The sequence below is a fragment of the Megachile rotundata genome, chromosome 15 (assembly GCF_050947335.1).
Source record: "Megachile rotundata isolate GNS110a chromosome 15, iyMegRotu1, whole genome shotgun sequence".
In the NCBI taxonomy this organism is placed as follows: Eukaryota; Metazoa; Arthropoda; class Insecta; order Hymenoptera; family Megachilidae; genus Megachile; species Megachile rotundata.
Genome location: NC_134997.1, coordinates 10,485,151 through 10,508,019, shown reverse-complemented (window position 1 = coordinate 10,508,019; position 22,869 = coordinate 10,485,151). Strand labels below are relative to the sequence as shown.

General features: G+C 30.1%; 2 protein-coding genes and 1 long non-coding RNA gene across 12 annotated transcripts in view; 2 read left to right on the top strand and 1 right to left on the bottom strand.

Moving 5' to 3' along the window:
- LOC105662113 (uncharacterized) overlaps window positions 1-22,807 on the top strand; it is a 32,338-nt gene extending 9,531 nt beyond the window's left edge. Inside the window, exons 1-6 of one of the 8 annotated variants that reach the window (XM_076540047.1) lie at window positions 8,072-8,524; window positions 19,862-19,920; window positions 20,979-21,130; window positions 21,266-21,361; window positions 21,432-21,782; window positions 21,872-22,159. In XM_076540047.1, the coding sequence (XP_076396162.1) occupies window positions 20,990-21,130; window positions 21,266-21,361; window positions 21,432-21,782; window positions 21,872-22,126 (843 nt within the window). In that variant the 5' untranslated portion in view covers window positions 8,072-8,524; window positions 19,862-19,920; window positions 20,979-20,989 and the 3' untranslated portion in view covers window positions 22,127-22,159. The other 7 variants (XM_012282289.2, XM_012282281.2, XM_012282280.2 and 4 more) reach the window with 7 other exon arrangements.
- On the bottom strand, window positions 649-19,898 carry LOC100877991 (phospholipid phosphatase 1). Of its 3 annotated transcripts, none has more exons than XM_012282275.2 (6): window positions 19,686-19,898; window positions 11,238-11,400; window positions 6,225-6,379; window positions 5,755-5,978; window positions 5,537-5,657; window positions 649-4,096 (listed from the first exon to the last, which is right to left on the bottom strand). In XM_012282275.2, the coding sequence occupies exons 1-6, from the start codon at window positions 19,689-19,691 to the stop codon at window positions 3,728-3,730; spliced, it is 1,038 nt and encodes a 345-aa protein (XP_012137665.2). In that variant the 5' UTR covers window positions 19,692-19,898; the 3' UTR covers window positions 649-3,727. The 3 variants fall into 3 exon arrangements, with proteins under 3 accessions (XP_012137665.2, XP_076396159.1, XP_012137666.2); XM_076540044.1 differs by lacking the exon at window positions 19,686-19,898 and adding an exon at window positions 16,283-16,643; XM_012282276.2 differs by lacking the exons at window positions 11,238-11,400; window positions 19,686-19,898 and adding an exon at window positions 7,273-7,917.
- Window positions 5,579-6,010, top strand: LOC143265829 (uncharacterized). Its single transcript, XR_013040579.1, has 2 exons — window positions 5,579-5,711; window positions 5,774-6,010. It is a non-coding gene; the product is annotated as an uncharacterized LOC143265829 (long non-coding RNA).
- Window positions 22,808-22,869: the final 62 nt, after the last annotated feature.

The following is a 22,869-nucleotide window of genomic DNA, read 5'->3' as shown; positions in this document are numbered from 1 at the left end:
AAAATGCTTCAACGTGACCGCTAAATTAAATCCCATCCATTTGCGCGCGAACGGGCGAAAAAAATAAAAGAAAAGAGAACGACCCGCGAAAGGGAAATTTCTGGGTCACCGAATTCTTCTTTTCTTTTGCTGATTCAAAGGTCATCGGTGAATGACTCGGAATGTCATCCGGGTCTCGGAAATTTTTACGACCATTTGTTTCGAGTTTCATTGTTGGAGGTCATCAATTTTGCTGCTTTTTTATTAGGATTTATTGAAATGGTAGTTTTTAAGGGTGCAAGGATTATTTGTGCATTTTTGGGATATTTAGTTTGATTTTATTAGGAGGAGTTTGGTGATTTAGGGCTCTTGTTATATTGCCGCTTTTTGGGGGATTTTTAAGGGCGACGGATTTTGGAATTCTGAGATGTGGAGACTGAAGAACTTGGGAATTTGAAAATTTTGAAATTTGAGAATTTTGAAATTTGAAAATTGAAAATTTTGAAATCTGAGATTTTGAAATTTGAGATTTTGAAATTTGAGAATTTTGAAATTTTTGAAATTTTTGAAATTTTTGAAATTCGAAATTTTTGAAATTTGAAATTTTTGAAATTCGAAATTTGAAAATTTTGAAAATTTGAGAATTTTGAATAATCTTAAAGACTGACATATATTCAAACGTGCAGAAATATATTTGTATGTATACACGTACAAATTTAGGTACATACTTAAAATATGACTATATTACAATACTTTCTACAACCGGAAGTTCCGCTTGCACAGAACTCGCAATATTTACAATTTCGCATCACAATCGGAATGTAATTATAATTAACGAATAAATGCTTAATCATCTGACAAGTTGCAAATTAATTATTTTTTACACTTGTTTCAAAATAATTGTTCGAATTACATTTTTACTTTTTCTAGAAGTACTCTATTAAATACGGATCACATATCGATTATATCGTAGCTGCGATATACATATGTGAGTGGAATGCTGGGTATATTAGATGATTCCAGAAGTTCGGAATATATTATCTTAAACAATAATAATAAAAACAGAAACCCAGTAATTAAAAATAATAAAAAAAAATTTGTCTTTGGATCTATACGAATTATGCATTACTTTATTTAAAAAATTTTAAAGACTTTTGGGATCATCTAACATGTACATATGTACATAGCTATCATAAATTAAAGCTTAAGAAGACTGGATTTTATCTGAGCAAATATGGAATTAATTACGACAAAGCTATTCTTTCTTTGTACGAGAATATCATGTAATTTACTACTTTACAATACCAAAATAAATAACTATTAATTAGATTTAAAAAAATCAATTTTGTTTTCATTTTTCGCAAAAATAAATCTTTAAAGGTACATTGTTGAATTTTTCAACAGAATTCAAAGCATCGAGCAGACGCGTTTTTTTGAAAGATTTTTTTGCGACAGAAATAAAAAAAATCTGACAAAACGATCGATCTAAAATTTTAACGTATTACTCTACATATCGGTTGCCGTATATACCAGATTTATATTTCTGTACGGAACAATTCATTTCTACTTTTTTTTCATCACGAAACTGTTGAAAATAAAAAATGGTACCTCCATTTTTCTTATATTTTGACTCCGATTAATTATTATATTTATGAGAGCGTAATTAAGATCTCTTTTTGTTCTGAACAAGTCTGTGATTTGAAATTATAATACTTGCAGCAGTGTATCCCCTCAGAAATACTATTCATGTCTATACTTAAAAGTTAAATATAAGTTTATAATTAATAGAGGAAAGTTTAACACTCACACTGTGTTTAAATATTGGAAGTTTTTTACAGGAATGACTCTTAAAAATTGTATGTATAACATAGTATTTAAAGTATACTCCTTGCAGAAACAATTTAGTGACATGAAATGCCAAAGGTTAGGTTGCTACAAAAATTTCTCATACGTTCAAAACTTTTCTCAATAAAATTCTTATTGCCTGTTCAAACAATCTATTACCTCACAATTGTTTTGTATTTTTATTAGAACACACTGGGAATCTCTATTCTGGAATTAAAAGGTACACAGCTCAAACTTGCAACTATTTTTGTAGCTACCACATAAAATAGTACAATCTACTTTCCTTAACTTAATACAGACTTGGGATACAATTTATTGTTTTGAATATAATGACTTGTGCTTACAATTATATTTTGCACCATACCTTAAGTTTCATCAGTACAGAAATCTTGTGCATGTTTTACAAAATTCATGTAGGATTCTTTGATCCATAAGTAGATGGAGGATTTTTAAATCATTTTGTTCTTATTAAAATACTAACACTTCCTTATAAAAATATTCTACTTGTAAAAATTGTAATACTCTATTTTATTTACATTGGTTTAAAAACTTTCAATTTAGAATTTTGAGTTTTTAGCAAATTCTTTTCTAATTCTTATTTATTTACAATAATATCATTTAAATGTACCATGATTCACTTGGTACCGTAATACCTATGTGACAGCAATTTGCTTCTTTTACAATACTTTTCATACAATTACAGAATCCTTCTGTACAATTACAGAATCAAATTTTATTATTAGACTAAAAGTTCTTGTATGGAGCTAAATTTGAGACAATTATTTATTAATGAAACTTTACATAATTATACAACAGACAATTATTATTGAATGAAAATATTTATAATTATGCTCAATCAAAAATTGCAATATCTGAATAATGTAGTATCCGTGGACGGAACCATTAATGCTGAACGGTATATTTGTACTATTATAAATAAACTGATATACTTTTAGGTGATTGAAATAAAACCTCTTTCAATTTTGTCCACGTATTAACATGTAAGTACTTCTAAACAATACTGTTGAAAATAAAAATTTTCTTCAACTTCAAAGTAAAACAATTTTTTTTAACAATAAGATCAATAATTAAATCATTGAATAAATAGTATTTGTATGTAAAGCTTCATTAAAACAAACATTTTATAATTCTGTAAAATAGATAAATAATGCTCTAATTAAAAAAAAATAAATACAATTAAGATATACCTTTAAAAATTATCAAAAGTTTTATTTTTGATAATTGGCTTAAAGAAAATATAAACATCTTCTAATTTTGCAATTGTAAAATTAAATTACATTTTTGCTTCAAATTCATTTTCATGCTTTCAATCTTTACTAAGAGGAATGTTACTAGATTGTGTCTCATAATCAATTAATACGGTCACTTGTATTAACAGTTTCATAAAAATCGAAAGGAATTATTGATTATTTTACCATGCTTTTTGCTATAAATCAAAGCGCTCAAAAAACTGGCGAAACACGTTTTACTTGCTTTCAACGGCTTTCACCATTTCAAAACAAGGAAATACCTTTTACCACTAGTGGTAATCGTATGCTACTTAAAATTATTCTATTGTTAACCTTTTCTTTTTTCTGTTTCTGGACTAGTCATTGAAATGATTCTTTTTCCCATTGGCGTAACTACACTTTCTATTTGTGCCAACTTAGCAATTTGGATACTTAAAAATTTAGTAACTTGGACATTTTTAACCAAGGATTTGCTAATACTAAATTTGCTACCGCTAAATTACTAAATTTCCAATTTGGAAATTAAAAATATTCTGAATTTCTCACATGAGAAGTATACTGGTCTCTAGTTACACCAATGCACTTTCTTGACAACCAACGAAAATAAATAAATTTGAATGAGTATAAGAAAGGCAAAGCTTGCTTCTTTCAGATTATTCTTTCCAAGATGTTGGTTTGACGTTCTTCAATTCACGAGTTTCTTGAAGATCAACGGTTGTTTCGTGCAACAATTGCTTCACGTTCTCCTGTCGTTTACTGTTGAAGCCAATTTGACCGTTCTCTAAGGGCTCGTTGAAGATTTGCGACACGTCTGCATTGAAGCGAAACTTGCGGCATGACACTGTCACCGTTAGCACACTTAAAATGAGTCCTAGGACATCCCCTGCTAGCACATCCCACCAGTGATGCCTATTATCACTGATTCTGGTTACAGAGCATATCACAGCCCACAAACACACCATACATTGCAGCCACGGTTTCAAAAAAAACGTCCGGTTTGGCAAACGGTTTTGTAAGTACCACTGCAACAGAAAAGTACAAAGTGTTTTTAATTGTGTACAGGGTATTTCATTGTTATAACAGGGCACTAGATTTCTTGGCATAAAATATTTACATCTTTACAAAAGAACAGTTAATGTACATAAAGAATATTGAAATTCTTCTTGAAGAGAGTGCCATTTAACAGATTACTCTCAGGTATAAGGGGTTCATAAAAATGCCTTGAACGGTAAATCGCAAACGTATAAAGTCATAAAGTGCTTTCGATTCGAGAGGTATACAAGAAAATTCTGGAAATTTGACGTCTAGTTAGGTGGCTTTACAACACAGAGCTATAAACGAAATTCTAAGCTTGAAAATGTGAATAGTGGCATCCGATGGCTTTATGAATTTACTGTCGCCCCGCAACAGGTGGTGACAGAAGAAAGCTGCCTCGTCGTTTTCAAGTAAAAGAAACATGAATCTGAAAGCAAATCTATATTTCACTACCTTGCGAACAAAAAAATTATTATAGTGTACAAGTGTGTCTAGGATTTTCAGGTTAGATAACCTAATTTCACTAAATATTGAAACTACTATTAATAATATTTAAATACATTCCATTATCCCTTAAAACCTGTTGATGTGGTGTACAATATACCGTAATACAAGTAACTACAAATTAATTCTTAAATTTCTTCTTTTACATTTTACACTTTGAATGGGACTGGTCATAATTGAAACATGCAGACACCTAGCTTAAATGTAATTATTCAAAGACGGAGCCTTAATGTCCCGTTAAAGGACAACCTTTCTGTTAAATAAAAGCTATTGGCGCTGTTGACCAGGCTTATCCGGGTTTATGACTTAATCCTCAGCTCAGAAAAAGGGATTAAGTTATAAGATAATAAATAAATTGCTCCTCACAGGGAATATACAAATGCGTTTCCTTTAAGAAAACGAACAAATGATCAGAAACATGAAAAGTTGTTAAATGCAAATATCTGTGTATGGTTTCACATTGTAATAAAAGAGTTGAACCTAACAGAACCTTCTAGATTTATCTACCTATAATAAACTAAAGTGCAGTGCACTATAAATAAGCCTTGCGTGCCAATTCACGACTCTCTTTTTTGTGAGTGGAAGGTAGTTTGCATGCAACTTTACATGACTTATTTTGCAACATGTTTTTTGTTGGCAACTTTATAACCAAAGTCAGGTCTCTAAATAATTATTTTAAATTGAATAACTTCATTTGTATACGAATTAATTAATTATATCTAAAAGAGAAGTTGAGCTATGAAGTTAATAGTCGTTTCAAGGTCACATCTTTTGTGATATATATAACCTTAAAGTGACTTTCACATTCATATACTTTCCCCTTTAATTGTAATAACTTCTTTCCGAAGCAAACAAATAAGAAAGTAATTAAAGGTGCTTGACTTAAGTGGGACACCTTTGTACTGTTATACACTGATTCTTACCACGATAAAAATAGAGGCAAACATGGAAAGGGCAGAATGACCAGATGGGAATGATTTGCTGGAATCCGAGACAAACCAGGTTGAATCGATCGTATTTGTGCATGTATATGTTTCCACATATCTGAAACGAAAGTACAAATATTAGTAAATTTAAAAATTGCAGTTAAGAAGTGTTGTAAGTAGAAAAATATAAAAAATGAAGTAAAAAAAATACTAACTCATCGGTACAATTTTCAGCTTCACGTGGTTTGCATGTATCCAAAAAGTGAGGTCTGGGTTCTCCGACCAAAGTTTTGATAACCTCGCATATAACTATCAAGGAAGTCATTCCAATTGCATAATGACCATACCATAACCATATTTGTTTCGCCCTAGAACCGGCACATCCCAATTCTTTATTGTAGCTACTTGCCGGATGGCACGTGTATTCTGCTAAACATATCTAAAACATCATAAAATACATATTGAAACATCCTCCTATTATTTTAATTTTTAATTTTCTATTATTTATCTTTTTCTCTTATAAAAAAAAATTAATTTTAAGAATTAATGTTAAGAAGAGATGCGTCATTATATCTTTATTGAGAACTTAACAAAATGGCCGATATATGAACGGTTATAAAAGGAAGTGGTCACTTTTCCGTCTAAAAGCAGATAAATATTTAACGCAGCCGTGCTTTATACGTACCACTAAAACTGGGATTAAAAGACTTCCGATTAACAACCAGGTCATAGAAATCGTGTCTCCCATAAACTTAAAGGAAATTTTTGGATCATTGCAATAAAAGCCGATACCCTGCTGAGGAATAGTCCCGAATTCCAATACCGCTAAAAGTATAATAACTGAAACATAAAATAGCAGTGGTTAATATTGCGAATGTTCTAGAATAAAAACAAGTTTATATAAGTAGTGTACAATAATTTTTTACTTAGTATGAAACGGGAGCAATTTCTATATTTTTTTTCATTATTTAATTCGTAAGAATAATTAAATTAAATAATTAATAAACTATTTATTGATAATTGAAAATTATTACAAATGTTTCGCGTACTAAATCGATTTTATTACTAATATTTAATTATAATTCTAACGTTAGTTAAAAATGGTTGCTATTAATTATTGCTTTCGAATCATATCTAAATTTAAAGATTTCATCAGACGATACAATAGATAAAAACATCACGCCATGCGCATTAATGTAAATAAGTGTTTTGGAAATTATTTCATACATAAAAGGTTTGTTAGAAATGAAAAATCTGGAACTGTTCTTTGAGACTCAAAAACAATGAAATGCAAAGTTCCCTTTCCAAAAATCATTTGCTTTTGCCTGACGTAAGATGACAATTAAAGAAGTTAAGAGATCTGCCTCATCTTACGATTACAAAAAATCGTATAGTCACACCAGAGTTTATCATATTGCCTAATTAAAATTATATCTTTGCCAACAACTGTGAATGAGCTGTAGCTTACACAGGATTCAACAGATAAGAAAGTCAATATAAAATCCATGCAATCATTCAAAGTATTTCCCCAATTTTAATTACGTAAATATGTACATAAACATGATTCATTTTTTCTGTTTATTCCCATAAATCGGAAGGTTGAATCATCACACAGAACCTGCGACAATAACGTACCTAGATAGACAAAAATACTTTCTGCACGATTACTCATGAAAATGCACGTGGTCTCGACATTTTCTTCGCTTTCATTCTGTCTATTTGTATATACTCACACATGCTGTATATATGACGCTGTTTGATCAGTTTAGAAGCTTTCCGTTGCGGCGCTACTTTCTCATTTTTCGTGCACTTGACCATGTTAATGCAGATGTGGCACGTGTGCGCGTGTAAACGGATGAAAGAATGACAGAATAATGCGTACACACGAAAGAAGAAACTAAAAAAGAAGAATCAAGAAAGAGGAAGGGGAAAAGAAATGAGAAAAGAGAAGTAAAGAAAAGAATAGAAAAATAGGAGCACGGTTCCTCTAAATACCAGTAAAGTGTCACACCATACTGCGCGCCTATTACGTGAGACACCAGCTAAGTATTCGATTCACGCGCATGCGCAAAACGTCTCATATAATCTTATTTTTTACCTAATAATAATAATGTAGGCAATGCTCAATGATCCAGCAGGTTTTGCAGCTGCAGCATTGACACGAGATTTCGATTAGATATACAAAGTATACAGACTGAGTCACGCAAAACACTAAAGCTTACCTTTCGTATAAATGACGTACAGAACTACGTTTACACATACATGCATTTGCATAGAGCGGTCATTCCTATTTACCCGCTGCGTCGGTACGGTACCGACTTTCAACTATTCGTACTTTCAATTTCCCTAATTTTTTAAACAATATATTCAGCGTATTTTAGGAAATTTAAACTTTATTTTAAGTAAATAATTTTTGAATTTAAATAGTATTTGAATCTATATATTCTTGTTTGAATTTGAATCGATATGTTCGTATTTAAATTTGACTTGAAGTATTCAACGAATGTTTACGATAGGACTGTAGGACAGATTTTTTTGAATTATCGATATGAGGAACGAACGTTATCGATGTTTCGGAGTGAAACTGACCCTGCATCGACCGTCTATGACTCTTTTCAGTGTGTGGGTTCCCAGATATAACACATCAGTTAAACTCGAAGCCCAATTCGTTGAAACGTACAATGAACTAATGTAAACAATTTTTGAAGTGGAAGTCGGAGTCTTCTTTCGCTGACACAAACTTGACATTCTTCGACGAATGTTCGTAAGAACATGTACGTGTCCTGAGTTCATAAGTGATAGAATTTTATCATATTTGTACGAAAACATTTAGTGTAAAAAAACGTTACTGCGTCATTTCTTCTACTGCGTTCATTCAAAGTTTTAAATTCTATAACAAATTGTGATCGATCCTTGAGAGAATCTGTGGCAATTTTCGAAACGTGAATTCAAACGAAATTTTTGGAAGTCTACAATATTAAATGGGTAAGTTGTACATTTATAACTTCGAGATTTGAAAGAACGTACTTTGCCACCGTGCATATTTTCAAAATGTTTACACTTTGAGAGAATGATTATGTAAACAGTATTATTTTAAAAAGCATTGCAAATGTGACAAATATTGAATTTTGTCAAAAGTACATTTCGATGTAATATGTTTTGTAAAAGTTTGATAAAAATTTATAAAAATTTGTAGTTAAAAATGGAATGTGGTCATAAACATTCCGGGTCGCATTTTTAAAATTGTAAATAAAAAAGGATGTCGTAAGTACTCATTATTAACACGTTGACTGCAGATGACGACACTGTGGTGTCATGACCTGCTTGCGTCTGGAGTAGGGTGACACCACGTTGGCGTCTTGTTAAATCCCTAAATTCTCAAACTTTTAAATTACAAAATTTAATTTCCTGCTTTCAAATTTCTCTAAATTTCCAAAATAAACTTAATAATCTCCCAAAATTTTCAACTCTAATTTTTTTTAATTTACAAATCCATAAGTTTACATGAGATATAAAAAGAGTGATATACGTTCGATTAAAAGAGAGGAAAGGGTACGGTGTGTCGACGCGTAATACAGTCCTGTAAATTTACATCGTAACGTAAACACAACGCGATCACGATATTCGTATCAAATGTCAAATGTACCGATCTATTTCAAAACGGTTGCTCCGTTCATCGAATTTCTGCTCCAGTCGAGAGCTTCCAATTGTAGCTACGTATTATGCGTTTGTTTTTTTCGAAGTTGTGTTCTAGAACAGTTCATTGACGTTTCACCGCACCCGTGTGCACCAAGTTATTTAATGCTACACGACCGGAAAAATTCTAAGCAGACAGTCGTCTCATATGGTATTGTGTTACCACAGTTCGCGGTTTTCCAGTCAGCTCTCGTTGCACGCATGGTTTCGTTTCTAGCCTGCATTTTATTCAAATAGAACGGTGGATCATGCAAGTGCGAACAATTTATTTTACCGATTATCGCGCTGCATTCTTCTAGGTTAATTAGATTAACTGTTCGGAGTGAATTGATGCTTGAATAGAATTTTCTTGCGCAGGGTGATTCATCTGATTCACCTGTTTAGGTGTCTTATAACTAGTATAGAATATATAGGGCTATATATGTCAGGTGTTTGAGACTTTTTGCTGTATCAAGAGTATCTATATTTTCAGACTTCAAGATATCCCTAGATTCCTGTTGATTATATATTTTTATAGTGTTATTAGAGTCTCTCTATTTCAAGATCTATAGATCTCTATGTTCTTACATTTGTGTTTTTTCAAATCTCTATATTTCCAATTCTGTACATCACTAGATTACGTCCCTATATTTTTATATCTCTAGTGATCTATACTTCAAGTTCCTTATATCCCAAAATTGCTATATTACCAAATATTTATATTTCAAAATTCCTATATCTCTAGATCACTTTATTCCCTAATTCCCTGTATCACCTAGTTCCCTAGACCCCTTAATACCCCATATCCCCTAATTCCCTGTATCTCCTTGTTCTTTAGATCACCTAGTTCCCCATATCCCCTAGTTCCCTATATTCCCTAGTTCCCTATATCCCCTAGTTCCCCATATCCCCTAATTCCCTCTATCCTCTAGTTCCCCATATCCCCTAGTTCCCTATATTCCCTAGTTCCCTATATCCCCTAGTTCCCCATATCCCCTAATTCCCCATATCCCCTAGTTCCCCATATCCCCTAGTTCCCCATATCCCCTAGTTCCCCATATCTCCTAGTTCCCCATATCCCCTAGTTCCCCATATCCCCTAGTTCCCTAGATCCCCTAGTTCCCCATATCCCCTAATTCCCTATATCTCATAGTTCCCTAGATCCCCAGATCCTTACCCCTATATCCCTAGATTTTTATACCCATATTACCCAAGTCCCAATATCCCTAGATGTCCAAGTTATACATTTCTCTACTTCCACATCGCAATATTTCTAAAAAATATTAAAATTTGACTCCCCATCATAGATCAATGCCTATTTACAACGATTAATCAGGTCAATCTTCGTTGTTGCTAGAATTGAATTATATTGTTTTCCAAGTTCATAGACATCACCCAGGAAGAATGAATGATACATACGCTTCCGCATACTTGTCTCGTAATGTAATAAACGTCGCTTCAATTAGGGAACCGTCATTTCCTTGCACAGACGTGCAAATTGAATAAATCAATATAAAAACGATGGAAATTGACGGCCATTAACCGGGCGCATAACAAACACCGATAATTCGTTTAATTAACGGATACGTTTTATTGCACCATTGCGTAATGTAGAAAGTCTGACGCGATTTTATCACATAAAAGAAATGGAAAATAACACTTGTTGCTTATCACAGGAAAAACTGGTGGAAATTTCTGCATGATGCTTTGGGTGATATGATTGTTGTGAAGGATATCAAGGTTATTGGTTAGGTTAGGTTAGGTTATCATTACTTGTTAGGTTAGATTATTAATTTTTAGGACATTGTCGATTTAGATATAAGTTATGGTTAGGTTAGGTTAAGGATTTGATACGACTGCATGTTCTGTTAACATTTTTCATTCGTACAAAATGGCGGGCTGTTTGAGAGCAACTAAGTCTTCAATAAATTTGGTAAATTATCATTTATCTATTATAATGTTTAATTATTTCGAAACAATTTTTGTATTATTTTTTTAAATATAAAATAATAATAATACAAACCTGATAAGGCGAGGAGGACATCGAAAAAGAGCACCCAGCGTATAGTATTTTTACAGATACTCATGATCTTTTCAGAAACGGTCCGCGTTGTTATTCCCTCCGGATTATCCAGGATCTCCTCTAACGTTCCCGTGCTGCAATGAGTCAGCTGTTCCGTTGAACTCTAAAAAAAGAATACGACCCTTTCAGAATAATTAACAAAATACTAATCATCCACAAACAATTTTAAACCGGTATAAATAGTTTCATTCTTAAACTCATTTCACACTTTGCACAAATACAAAGACACTGTGAATTGAATTTTAATGAATTTATTTTGTAATTTTGGGACTTTGGAATTTTTAAGTAGACTTCAAGAAATTTGGGAATTTTTTCATTTTTAGATTTTTAGAGCTTCAGGATTTGAAATATTTGAGTTTTAGTATTTTAGATGGTTGAGACTTCAATTTTTTTTAGTTAGCTAGGACTTTTGTAATTTCACAATTTTTTAATTTTGCAGTTTTAGAATTTTATTAGGTTGCAGTTTTGGAATTTAACTTTAGAATTTTTGTAACTTTACAATTTTACAATTGTACCTCTTTAAGACTTCAGTAATTAAAGAAATTCAGAATTATTTAATTTTCCATAAAAAAATCTAACGAGCTCAAAGCTCGAAAAAAACTTAATTAGAACAGAAATTGAATTCAGTTGAAATCTGATCGTACCACGATACTTCAGAGTTAATAACAGTTCAAGATACAAACAGCAGGCGATTATTGGCCCCAATTTAAATACAGTTGCATTAAATTAATTGACTTATAATTTAATTCAGGCATTAATTTGAATAAACAGGTTCAGCAACTACTGCACGTTGTTAGCAACGAGCGAAACGAACTTCACGATAGTGATTAATCTAAATGCAAATGATGCTGGCTGCCGTTTCACTAATGGCCAATAAAAGAACTTGCAATTTATTAACAACGCCGGGAATATGTAACCAATAAAAAACGTTAAAAAGGTATTCAATTGAAGGGGATAATACAACGCGAGCGGGCAACTAACCTAACCGGAAGTGACCTCTTATTGTTGGGACGATCTGCCTGTCCTTGACATACTTGCCATCTCTTCTGGTCAAAACTTTACTTTTCAAGTTTTTTTGAGAAACAAATATATTTTAGCTTATTTTATGCAATTTTAATATTTTTAGTTGGAGACAGGGTTGAAAATGATTGATGGAGAAATGTGATTTTTTTTATGACTTTGAATATAATTGTAGAGAAATTTGAATATGGTTGCAGGCTAATTTGAAATGTAATTATGGAACAAATAATGCAGACAAAATTATACAAAAATTTGAACATAATTGCAGGCAAATTTGAAATGTAATTATGGAACAAATAATGCAGACATAATTATACAAAAATTTGAATGTAATTATAGAACGTAATGTCGACATAATTCTACAAAAATTTAAACATAATTGCAGACTAATTTGAAATGTAATTATAGAACAAATAATGTAGACATAATTCTACAAAAATTTGAACACAATTACAAACAAATTTGAATGTAATTAAAGAACGTGGACATAATACAAAGACTTGAACAAATTTATAAAATTGATAAAATATAAACAGAATTCAGGATTTATAGATATTCTCATAAAATATCAGTTGTCTGCGGTCACTGAAGAAAAGCATTGCATATAAAGAATCACTTCGATTTTTAAGTCCATTTAAGGAGCTCAACGAGCCACGATCCATATTGCACGTGACAACACATTTTCCATATGAATCCTCAGTTTCGCTGGAAAAAGGAGACAAAGAGGAAACGCGAGTTTGTAAGAAGTGAACGATGATTCTGATGTGATACTATGCGATTAATTATGTTCTGAGAACTTTGATGATTTGTAAATGTTTCTTTTATGCAGTTCTTGAGAGTGCACTTGATGAGACCTAGTTTTTAGGGATTAGGTTAGGTTAGGTTAGGCAGTTTGATAATTTGTAGATGTTTCTTTTATGCAGTTTCTGATATTGCACTTAATGACCCATAATTTTTAGGAGTTAGTTAGGTTAGGTTAGGAAGTTTGATAATTTGTTAAAGTTTCTTTTGTGCAGATTCTGATATTGCACTTGATGATCCCTAATTTTTAGGAATTAGGTTAGGTTAGGTTAGATTAGAACTTCAATGATTTGTCGAAGTTTCTTTTATGCAGTTTCTGATACTGCACTTGATGACTCCTAATTTTTAGAAATTAGGTTAGGTTAGGTTAGGAACAGTTCCTGAAACTGCACTTGATGATCCCTAATTTTTAGAAGTTATGTTAGGGTTAGGTTAGATTAGAATTTTGATGATTTGTCAAAGTTTCTTTTATGCAGTTTCTGATGCTGCACTTGATGACCCTTAATTTTTAGGAGTTAGACTAGGGTTAGGTTAGTTTAGAACTTTGATAATTTGTCAAAGTTTCTTTTATGCAGTTTCTGATACTGTACTTCATAACCTCTAGTTTTTTGAAGTTAGGTTAGGTTAGAACTTTGAAGATTCCTAAAAAGTTTCTTTTGTGCAGATTCTAAAATTGCACTTGATGACCCCTAATTTTTAAAGGTTAGGTTATGTTAAATTAGCTTAGGATCTTTGATGTTTTGTAATAGTTTCTTTTATGCATATCCTGAACTTGCACTTTATGTCCCTCAATTTTTAGAGATTATATTAGGTTAGGTTAGGTTTGGTTAGGTTAGGAACTTTGATGATATGTAAAAGTTTCTTTTGTATAGTTCATGAAACTGCACTTGAAATTACTTACAAAATTATACAAATGAAATTATCAGGAAAAATAATACAACCTTGAGATGAACTTTGAGTTTGATTTTTCCAAAAGTGACAAAAATTTGTTGGAAAATGGTAACAGATCAATGAAAGCATATTATAGCGTTATTAATTAGGTCGAGGCTTCAAAAACCTCGATTAATGAAACTTGATTGAAGAACATGGGTTGCACATCCGCATTTTCAGAGGGGAAGATAAGCATTTTTTAACTGTGCTATTACTATGAAATTAATTAGGGGGAAAGGTGAAGCCCCGTGCTAGTTTATGATGCGATCATAGTATTATATTGCTTTTATCGATTTCTTTTTAATTCTTCCCCAAATTGCGAACTAAATTTTCTTTCTATTATACGATAGGTCATTCACAAAAATATTATAATATCACACCTTAAATTTTTCTTTTGTTACCGAGTTACTGGAATTTTAATTAATGTGTTTGTGTTTTAACATTTTTTTTAAGGCTTCTAAAGGGTTTAATAAATCTGAGCAATGGCGAAATGTGCCTGGTTCTTTATAGAGAAGAAACATAGGATTTAGCGATCACAAATCAGTAAACTAATCGGAGGATTTGTCGATACAGTGTATCTACTACTTTTCACATTTTTGATCCCACATACTCAGAATCCTTCACATTCTGATAAGTCTTTAAATAGGTATTACAATTTATGTTGCACTATCGAAGATAAGAAGAGGAACTATTATTTACAAATGAATATACCTAATATATATTTTATTTCACAATTTAAAATTTGTAGTCATATGACTAATTAAGTATTAATGTTCATTCTAAAAATAGATATCCTAAATGAAGTTTTAATTATGAAATAATTTCAAGTCATAGCATATCATTTTTTCCATTAACATTCAACTTGAAAATTTATTATTTGCATTGGAAAATATTTGCAATTTGTGTGAGAAAATATTGTTACTATTTTTTGTTAAAACAATTTACAATTTACAAATTTATAACTTACAATCAATAACAATTTACAAATTTACAACTTACAATCAATAACAATTTACATATTTTGTGAGTAATATTTAATGAACTCAGAAATAATTTCTTGCAGACTTCTCCTTATTAAATATACTGAATTATTAAGAAAATGTTCTATTCTTAATTCTGGTATCCATATTTCAGAATTCTATTTTGACGACGGTATCAGACATTCCATCTTAACGATGTTCCCCTTCACGTAGCTAATTATTCTTACAAAGAAAATCGATAAAAACAAAATTTCGACAGAAATATGTTATCAAAAATTCTTCACATGCAAGTAATCTTTTGTACAAAAAATCTACTTACGAAACAAGAAAAATAGCAATCAAGACGGCATTTCAAAATTCTACTTTATGAAAAATTCTTTATATAGAAACTGCCTAAGAATATAGGAAATACACACTTGTGAAGAAACGGGGATTTAACAATATTATCAATTGAAAGAGACAGATAAATGTGATATCGAATTCTTATCAATCTGTATACTTTTGCGTTATACTAAACATGACGGATATTTCATGACCGAATATTTGAGGAAACTGGGAAGACCCTTTACTAAACATGTCACACATATGTATAGTATTTAAAATATTTCTAAAAACTTACATTTTTGTCAGAATATATATTTGTTAAATATTAGACCCTTTCAGAAAATTACTGTACATAAGTTTTGATGTAATAGACTTTAGTTCGACGAGTTCACTTATATCAAATTTTAGGGTTGATTGCAGGTGAAGTATGTTGAAAACTAAAATATTGTATATTAGTGACAAAAGTAATGTGTAATGCAGTTATACAGATATTGTAATAATTACAAATAAGTATATTAATAAATATTGTATTATAAATAAATATAGTAGTATAATAGTGTGTAGTATAATAAATATGTATAGTAATATAATAGTGTATAGTAGTATAACATGTATAGTATAGTATAATAGTATTATGTTGCATAGTAGTGTAATACAGTAGTGTTATATTAATTATTTTTAACATAATATGGTAATAATAATATCTCAGTAACAATGTAGTATAATAATATTGCATAATAATTCAGTAATTACTAATACAGTAATATACAATAATAATTACAATATACAAGTACCGTGTAAATGGTAATATCTGACAGAGTAGTATAATAAATATCTCAAAAACTCCTTCCACATGAAAATACATTTACAGAATCTTAAATCATTGCATCAAAAGAATTAACAAAATAATTTAATAATTTGCAAACTTACAAGAGAACCGTTTGTCGCTAACTACGTTATTTGAAGACCGATGCCAATCAAACTTTACACAAACGAAGCACATTTTATTCAAATAACAATATCGCGAATTACGTAGCGAAAGATTGACCTTGCAGCTCGAGGAACAAGCAGACGAGACCAACTCATCCTTCAATTGAAGGAACTTCGAATCAACTCTTCGAACGCACTCAAAGTTTAACAGTCATTCCCCTCGGGTTCAAATCGAAGCAACTTTATCTCGTTATCTAAATAACAGACACGTTTTTTCGATATTTATGTAAACAAAACAGAAAACAATCCAACACGAAAGAGCGTTGAAACAGAACTGACGAGTACCTCGTCTTCAATCAACGACTTCCCTCGTAAGCTCGAATTAAATGTTCCACCCACCCTCTTGCCCCCTCCACACACACACGGCAATGAAAGGATTCGACACGTGTGGTGTGTGGTTTACGCACTACAAATGTTTCGATATCACCACCACCGAGAGCGGTAAGAGGTCCAAAAGTAAACGACCTTTTACAGTTTTACTTGAAATTATGCCTCGACGCCGGGACTGAGCTTCACGAAGTGTGGGTCCAGACCTACTGGTGGAGCGTGGATGAATGGAGTCGATAAATATTTAGTTTCGGATTTTCGAACGTTTTGAAGACTTTTGGCGAGTTTGGAAGGTTTTTTTCTATTTGGGAGATTTGTGATTTTGGAAGATTTTGGATTTTGGAGTTTGGAAGCTTTTAGACTTTTGGAGTTTGTAAGCTTTTAGATTTTGGACTTTGAAAGCTCTTAGATTTTGGAGTTTGAAAGCTCTTAGATTTTGGAGTTTGAAAGCTCTTAGATTTTGGAGTTTGAAAGCTCTTAGATTTTGGTGTATGCAAACTTTTGGATTTTGGAGTTTGGAAGCTTTTAGAGTTTGGACTTTGAAAGCTTTCAAATTTTGGACTTTGCAAACTCTTAAATTTTGGACTTTACAAGCTTTCAAATTTTGGACTTTGCAAACTCTTCAATTTTGGACCTTAAAAGCTTTCAAATTTTTGACCTTACAAGCTTTTAAATTTTGGACCTTACAAGCTTTTAAATTTTGGACCTTAAAAGCTTTCAAATTTTGGACTTAAAAGCTTCCATATTTTGGACTTCAAAAGCTTCCAGACTTTGGACTTCACAAGCTTTCAAATCTACATTTTACCAGCTTTACATTTTGGACTTTGCAAGCTTTTAAATTTTGGACTTTACAAGCTTCCAGACTTTGGACTTTACAAGCTTTGAAATTTATATTTTACAAGTTTTCAAATTTTGGACTTTGTAAGCTTTTAAATTTTTGACTTTATAAGCTTCCATATTTTGGATTTTACAACCTTTCAGATTTTGAGCTTCACAAGTTCTCAAATCTTTAACTTTAAAAGCTTCCAGGCTTTGGACTTTACAAGCTCTCAAATTTTGGACTTTGCAAGCTCTTAGAATACGGGAATTTGAAAGTGCTAAGTTTTACAAATTTTTAAGTTTAGAGCTTGCACACTTTGCACTCTTGAAATATGTTCACTTTGGTGTTTGACTCATCCCTGATATTTTAAAATATATTAATTTTTAAAACTTTAATACTTGCAGTTTTTAAAATTCTGCAACTTCATTTTTGAGTCATGAGATTTTAGGATTTTTGAATTTTAGAACAGTGAATTAGCATTAATAACAAACTAAAAAACGGGGTTGCAAAAAATTAACATTTTTTATAATGGATATCAAGCCATAAAAGTTTGCGAAGCCTTGGGGTGTTTCAAACCTATGCAAATGTGATTTAAAATTCTAATGAGGAGGTAGTTGAAATTTGATACTTTATTTTTAGCATCATTACAGAAAAAATATTTATTTGCAATAAAAAATGATTTGAGTATTCCTTTATTTTAAAACCGCTGCAGACAATCACTGAGATGGAAAGATTATGTTTCAAAATATTTTGCAAGAATATTCTTTGAGATTTTTATCTGGGATTTAATATTACTGCGAATCATAATTGTTCTACTGATGCGGAGGAAACGAGACTCTCGATTAAGAAAACTTTTATCGGATTTAACACAGATTATTTCTTTATTTTTATAAGAATTGGTTGTATTTAAATAATCGTAAGTTTCTTAGAATTTTTTGAAAAAGTTTTGATATAAATATTTGTTATCAATTTTAATTAAATTGAAAAAATTTCGAAAAGAGTCATGCAAAGAAGATAATGACAACGCACGTCCGATGACAGTTAAATTTAAGAAGAAAGTCAATATTATTGAAAAGGTTGAAAGAAGGTGAAAATGGCGGTCGTCCATGTCATAAAATAAAGTCACTAGTTACTATTACCTCTGGTTTACGTTATTTATCTTTATCGTCACTCTTCAGTTTATACAACGGAAAACCAATGGATTCTCATTTGAAAGTCTTATATAATCGTACAAGGAAAAAAAGCTTGGTTTTTTTTCTTACGGATTTAATGTTTAATGTGATTCATTAAGAATACGTTAAGAGTAGTTATTAAAAATGATCAAATTATTCAAATTACGTTTTTATTGAAGTAATTAATATCGTTTATAACAAATTTGATCATATTGCTTCTATTTACAGAATAAAGCAAAATGATCCTTGTACTATTCAGCCTTGAATTGCACGTTAAACATAAACACTTATAAAATTAGATAACCTCATCGATATCAGATAATAGTTATATTTTTTAACATAAATCACTACTGCGAAATATTAAATTTGTTTTAATTACTAAAAATTTATGAAAAAAATTAAATGATGTTAATTTAAGGTTCAAATAACGCGCCCTTTATCGATCGCTCGATTTTTAGTTGTATTTCGAAAACAGAATCATAAATTACGAAGATAAGAAAATGTCTAGGTTGCATAAAACCCTTGCGCTTTAATAATTTATAATTTAAATCTACATGCAATTTATAATTTAAATCTACATTACTGCTAATACAACTATTTGTACGCATGCAAATTATAAAATAAATTATAAATACCAACAGGTATTTTTTATGAAAATACAACTACGAAAATCTAATTAATAAGCGTCTTTGGAAACTACTACTTTCAACGATAACATAGTAAATTGTACATATTTATATTTCGATCGATAAACTATTTCGACATCAAAGCACAATAATGACGTAAGAATTTTTTAAATTTTCGAATTACAATTTGTATGAACAAAAAGTAATAAAAGTTTAAACATATTTTAAATATGCTTGTCTTCTCAAAATATTGCAACTGCTACGAACTTTTAAACGTTGGAAAATTTCTCAAGTCATATAGCAAATGAAAATATATTAGCAAATCCACGTGCCATGATTATTTAATAAGAAAATGAATGTTAATTTAAGTTAATTATTATTTATTATTAAATTCTAACCTGCATTGTCCACGTGTGAAATATATTCTTCAAACAGCGAATAATTTAAAAAATGATCACTTGCGAAGCGTTATAAACTGACTGCGCATCTGTAGAATGTCTGAAGACTAATTTTGAGAATTAAAGAGATATATTTGTGTAAATAATACCACTGAAAAGATATGTTCTGTTGACAGTTCACTGACAAACATTGCTTCAAACAGCGTCATTGTATGATTCAACCAGAGAAACTGAGGTTAGTAAGTAGAAGGGGTATAATTTGTGATGCACAAATTTGCTAATGAATCTGATCACAAGAATACAAGAACAATCTTGCTTATTCATGTTATGATGCTCGAATGCTCGATGCATTTACATTTTCAAATGGTAACATTTAACTGTACCGCTTGCGATTAAATAATAAAGATATATACTACATTATGTAATTACAAGATAAGCAGCAATGTTTTAATTCGCCACCTTAATATATTTTTATCATTCGACTTTTTGATATCACGGAGGCAACTAGGATGCCTTACATTTAAATATTTTACTGTAATTTATAGACAGATTATTGACTCTTTTTCTAAGTAATAATTGCTGTTTGAGGTTATATATCGCACAATTTCTTGAGATTTCATAAAAAATAATGTGGGGTGAAGGGTGCACTTAAATTTCGGATGAGATTTGCAAAACTATGGTTTAATAAAAAGTACATATGATCGATACAATATATATCTGTTAATATTTGAGAACTTTCAACCCTTATTGACAATTTAGAGTTACTGTGTATTGCCAATGTTGAAATATTATCAATATTCTATTTACAGTATATTTACATATATTTAGTGTGAGAACCCTGAAGTACTAAAAATTATATTAAATGATTTTTTAAATAGTTACATCGTTATTTTAAGTCATTATATTGTTATACGAACATAATTTATTTTTATATCGATTTATATGAATCCTGTATATTGTTTGTACAAATAATGGTAAATTAAAATAATAGTAACAATATAGTTTTGTAACATCAGAATTGAAATAAGAAATCACTTTTCAATAAAGAATACAATAAACGTATTATAATGAAAAGATATTACGAGAGCATGAGAAAAGTGAGGTTATTTCGTAGAGTTTTCAAATTTGAAACAAAAGTTTTTACTTTACAGTTTTATTGTATAAAATATTGTATAAATAAAAATCAAATACTTTTAATTTATAAGCAATTATTTGTACATATTTATCAGTAGTAAATCACATTGACTGAAATTTTGTAAAATATTTACATATGTATATTTGTTTCTTTTTTAGATACATTTACAATGAGCTTAAATAATGACATTCAGAAAATAACACAAATACCTTACTGTGATGAAAACTCATTGTTTATACTTCAACAAGAGCATGATTCAATTAAACGAAATCGAAAAATGAGGAAATTTAAATCTCCAAAAAATGAAGGCGTTAGTATTTATCATATTTAACAGTTGAATTAAATATATTCATAATATATATGTTTGGAGTTTAATTACTCGTAATAATCTTCAATTTAATGAGTACATAGATTATTATTAATAATTATATATTGTATTTTGCAGCTATTTGATAATGATAATCTTAGTCAGAGCTTTACTAATTTGTCTCAGGAACCATGCTTTCTACCAACACATGAAATTGCATCTTCTATTAAAGAAGTAAGTATGATTTGTAAACTGAAACATGAAAGTGGATAGTATTTATTGAAGAATAACTTTTATTTTACAGGCAACTGGAGGTATTGATTATTCAAATGAAACGCTTGAAGAGCAATGGAAAATTAGGCAATTAGAAGCTAGTTTAAAATCGCAGGTTCTAGATAAAAAATTGTCATTAGTTAATAACCACTGTGATTATAAAAATTCAGTTGTGGGAACTGATATTGACTCGTCTCTATCAGAGATTAAGACTGATGAAAAGCACAAGATTAAAGATGAGGAGAATATTTTAAAACAATGTAGACTTAATAAAAATGCAGCAATAAGAGGACTTATAAAACGTCAATTAATTTCAGTGAAAGATTTAGAAGTACCAGATAATTCTACAGATGTAAGATATGAAAATAATAAACATGTACAGGTTTGTATCAACATTTTTAATTTTATAAATCGTATAAAAAAATAATATTTTCCAAATAATTTTATAAATATTTGTATTATATACAATAGAGCACAAACTCTTATTCACCGAGTAATTTAGAAGAAAACAATTGTATGAGATTAGTTCCACATAATGAAGATCCGGAAGTATTTATTCAACCTATACAAGCAGAAGGAGGAATAGACGCAAGTAAATATAAAAATATTGACTTTACTGTTCCACATATAGGTAAAAAAAAGGTAGTTACACCGCGGCAATTTTTTCTTAGTATGGACGATTCCGATTTTGATTTTGTTAAAACAGATATAAAACAAAAGAAATAACACTAACAAATATGTTACAATGATTTTTTTTACTTTTAGAGTCGGATTATTCATTTTATGGTAATTATGTATGTACAGATACATTTTTTTGAAAATATCATAAAAAATATTGTACTAAATAAAGCTTTGCGTTTCACAGTTTAAATAATAACAGGTAACAAGTTTTTCAAATTAAAATAAAGATGTGTTAAAGTGTTAATTCCAAAAAAATTAAGTAGAAATTTGATATTTTTTAAACCTTTAATCTAAAATGTAAATCTTGCACTCAATTGGGTACCTGAAAGTAATAACTCCGAATTTAAAAATGTTATGAATTTTAATATATTATTGTATTTTAGTACATACATTTTAATCAGATATGCAAAGATTATACAAGACTTAAGATCAATCAAATAATTATAGGTATTTTTAAGATTTTTACTGTTAAACTATGACGGTGCTGTGATGAGAATTTTTAGATATTAATTATTCTTGTTATGTACAAAATTATTGAATAAGGAAGATATTACCACATATCACTTCATAGTGATTTTTTATATTTTAATTGGAAAGAAAGTCATTGAATAATTTGTCATACATGGAAAATTGAAGAAAAATAATTTTTATATCTTAAATGTAAATTAACTTTAAAATGTACAAAAACTCTCTTATAATCAATTAAATAATTAATAAACCTGCAACTTGCGTATTTTTCTATTTTATAAAATTTTATCGACCTGTTAGAATTAGCAAGTAATAAAAAT

What these genes read in the sequence shown, in the direction of transcription:
- LOC100877991 (XM_012282275.2), bottom strand. An exon ending in TGTCCTCCTCGCCTTATCAG is followed by an intron (nt 6,380 to 11,237) that starts GTTTGTATTATT and finishes TTTATGTTTCAG; the next exon opens with TTATTATACTTTTAGCGGTA. An exon ending in TTTTAATCCCAGTTTTAGTG is followed by an intron (nt 5,979 to 6,224) that starts GTACGTATAAAG and finishes ATGATGTTTTAG; the next exon opens with ATATGTTTAGCAGAATACAC.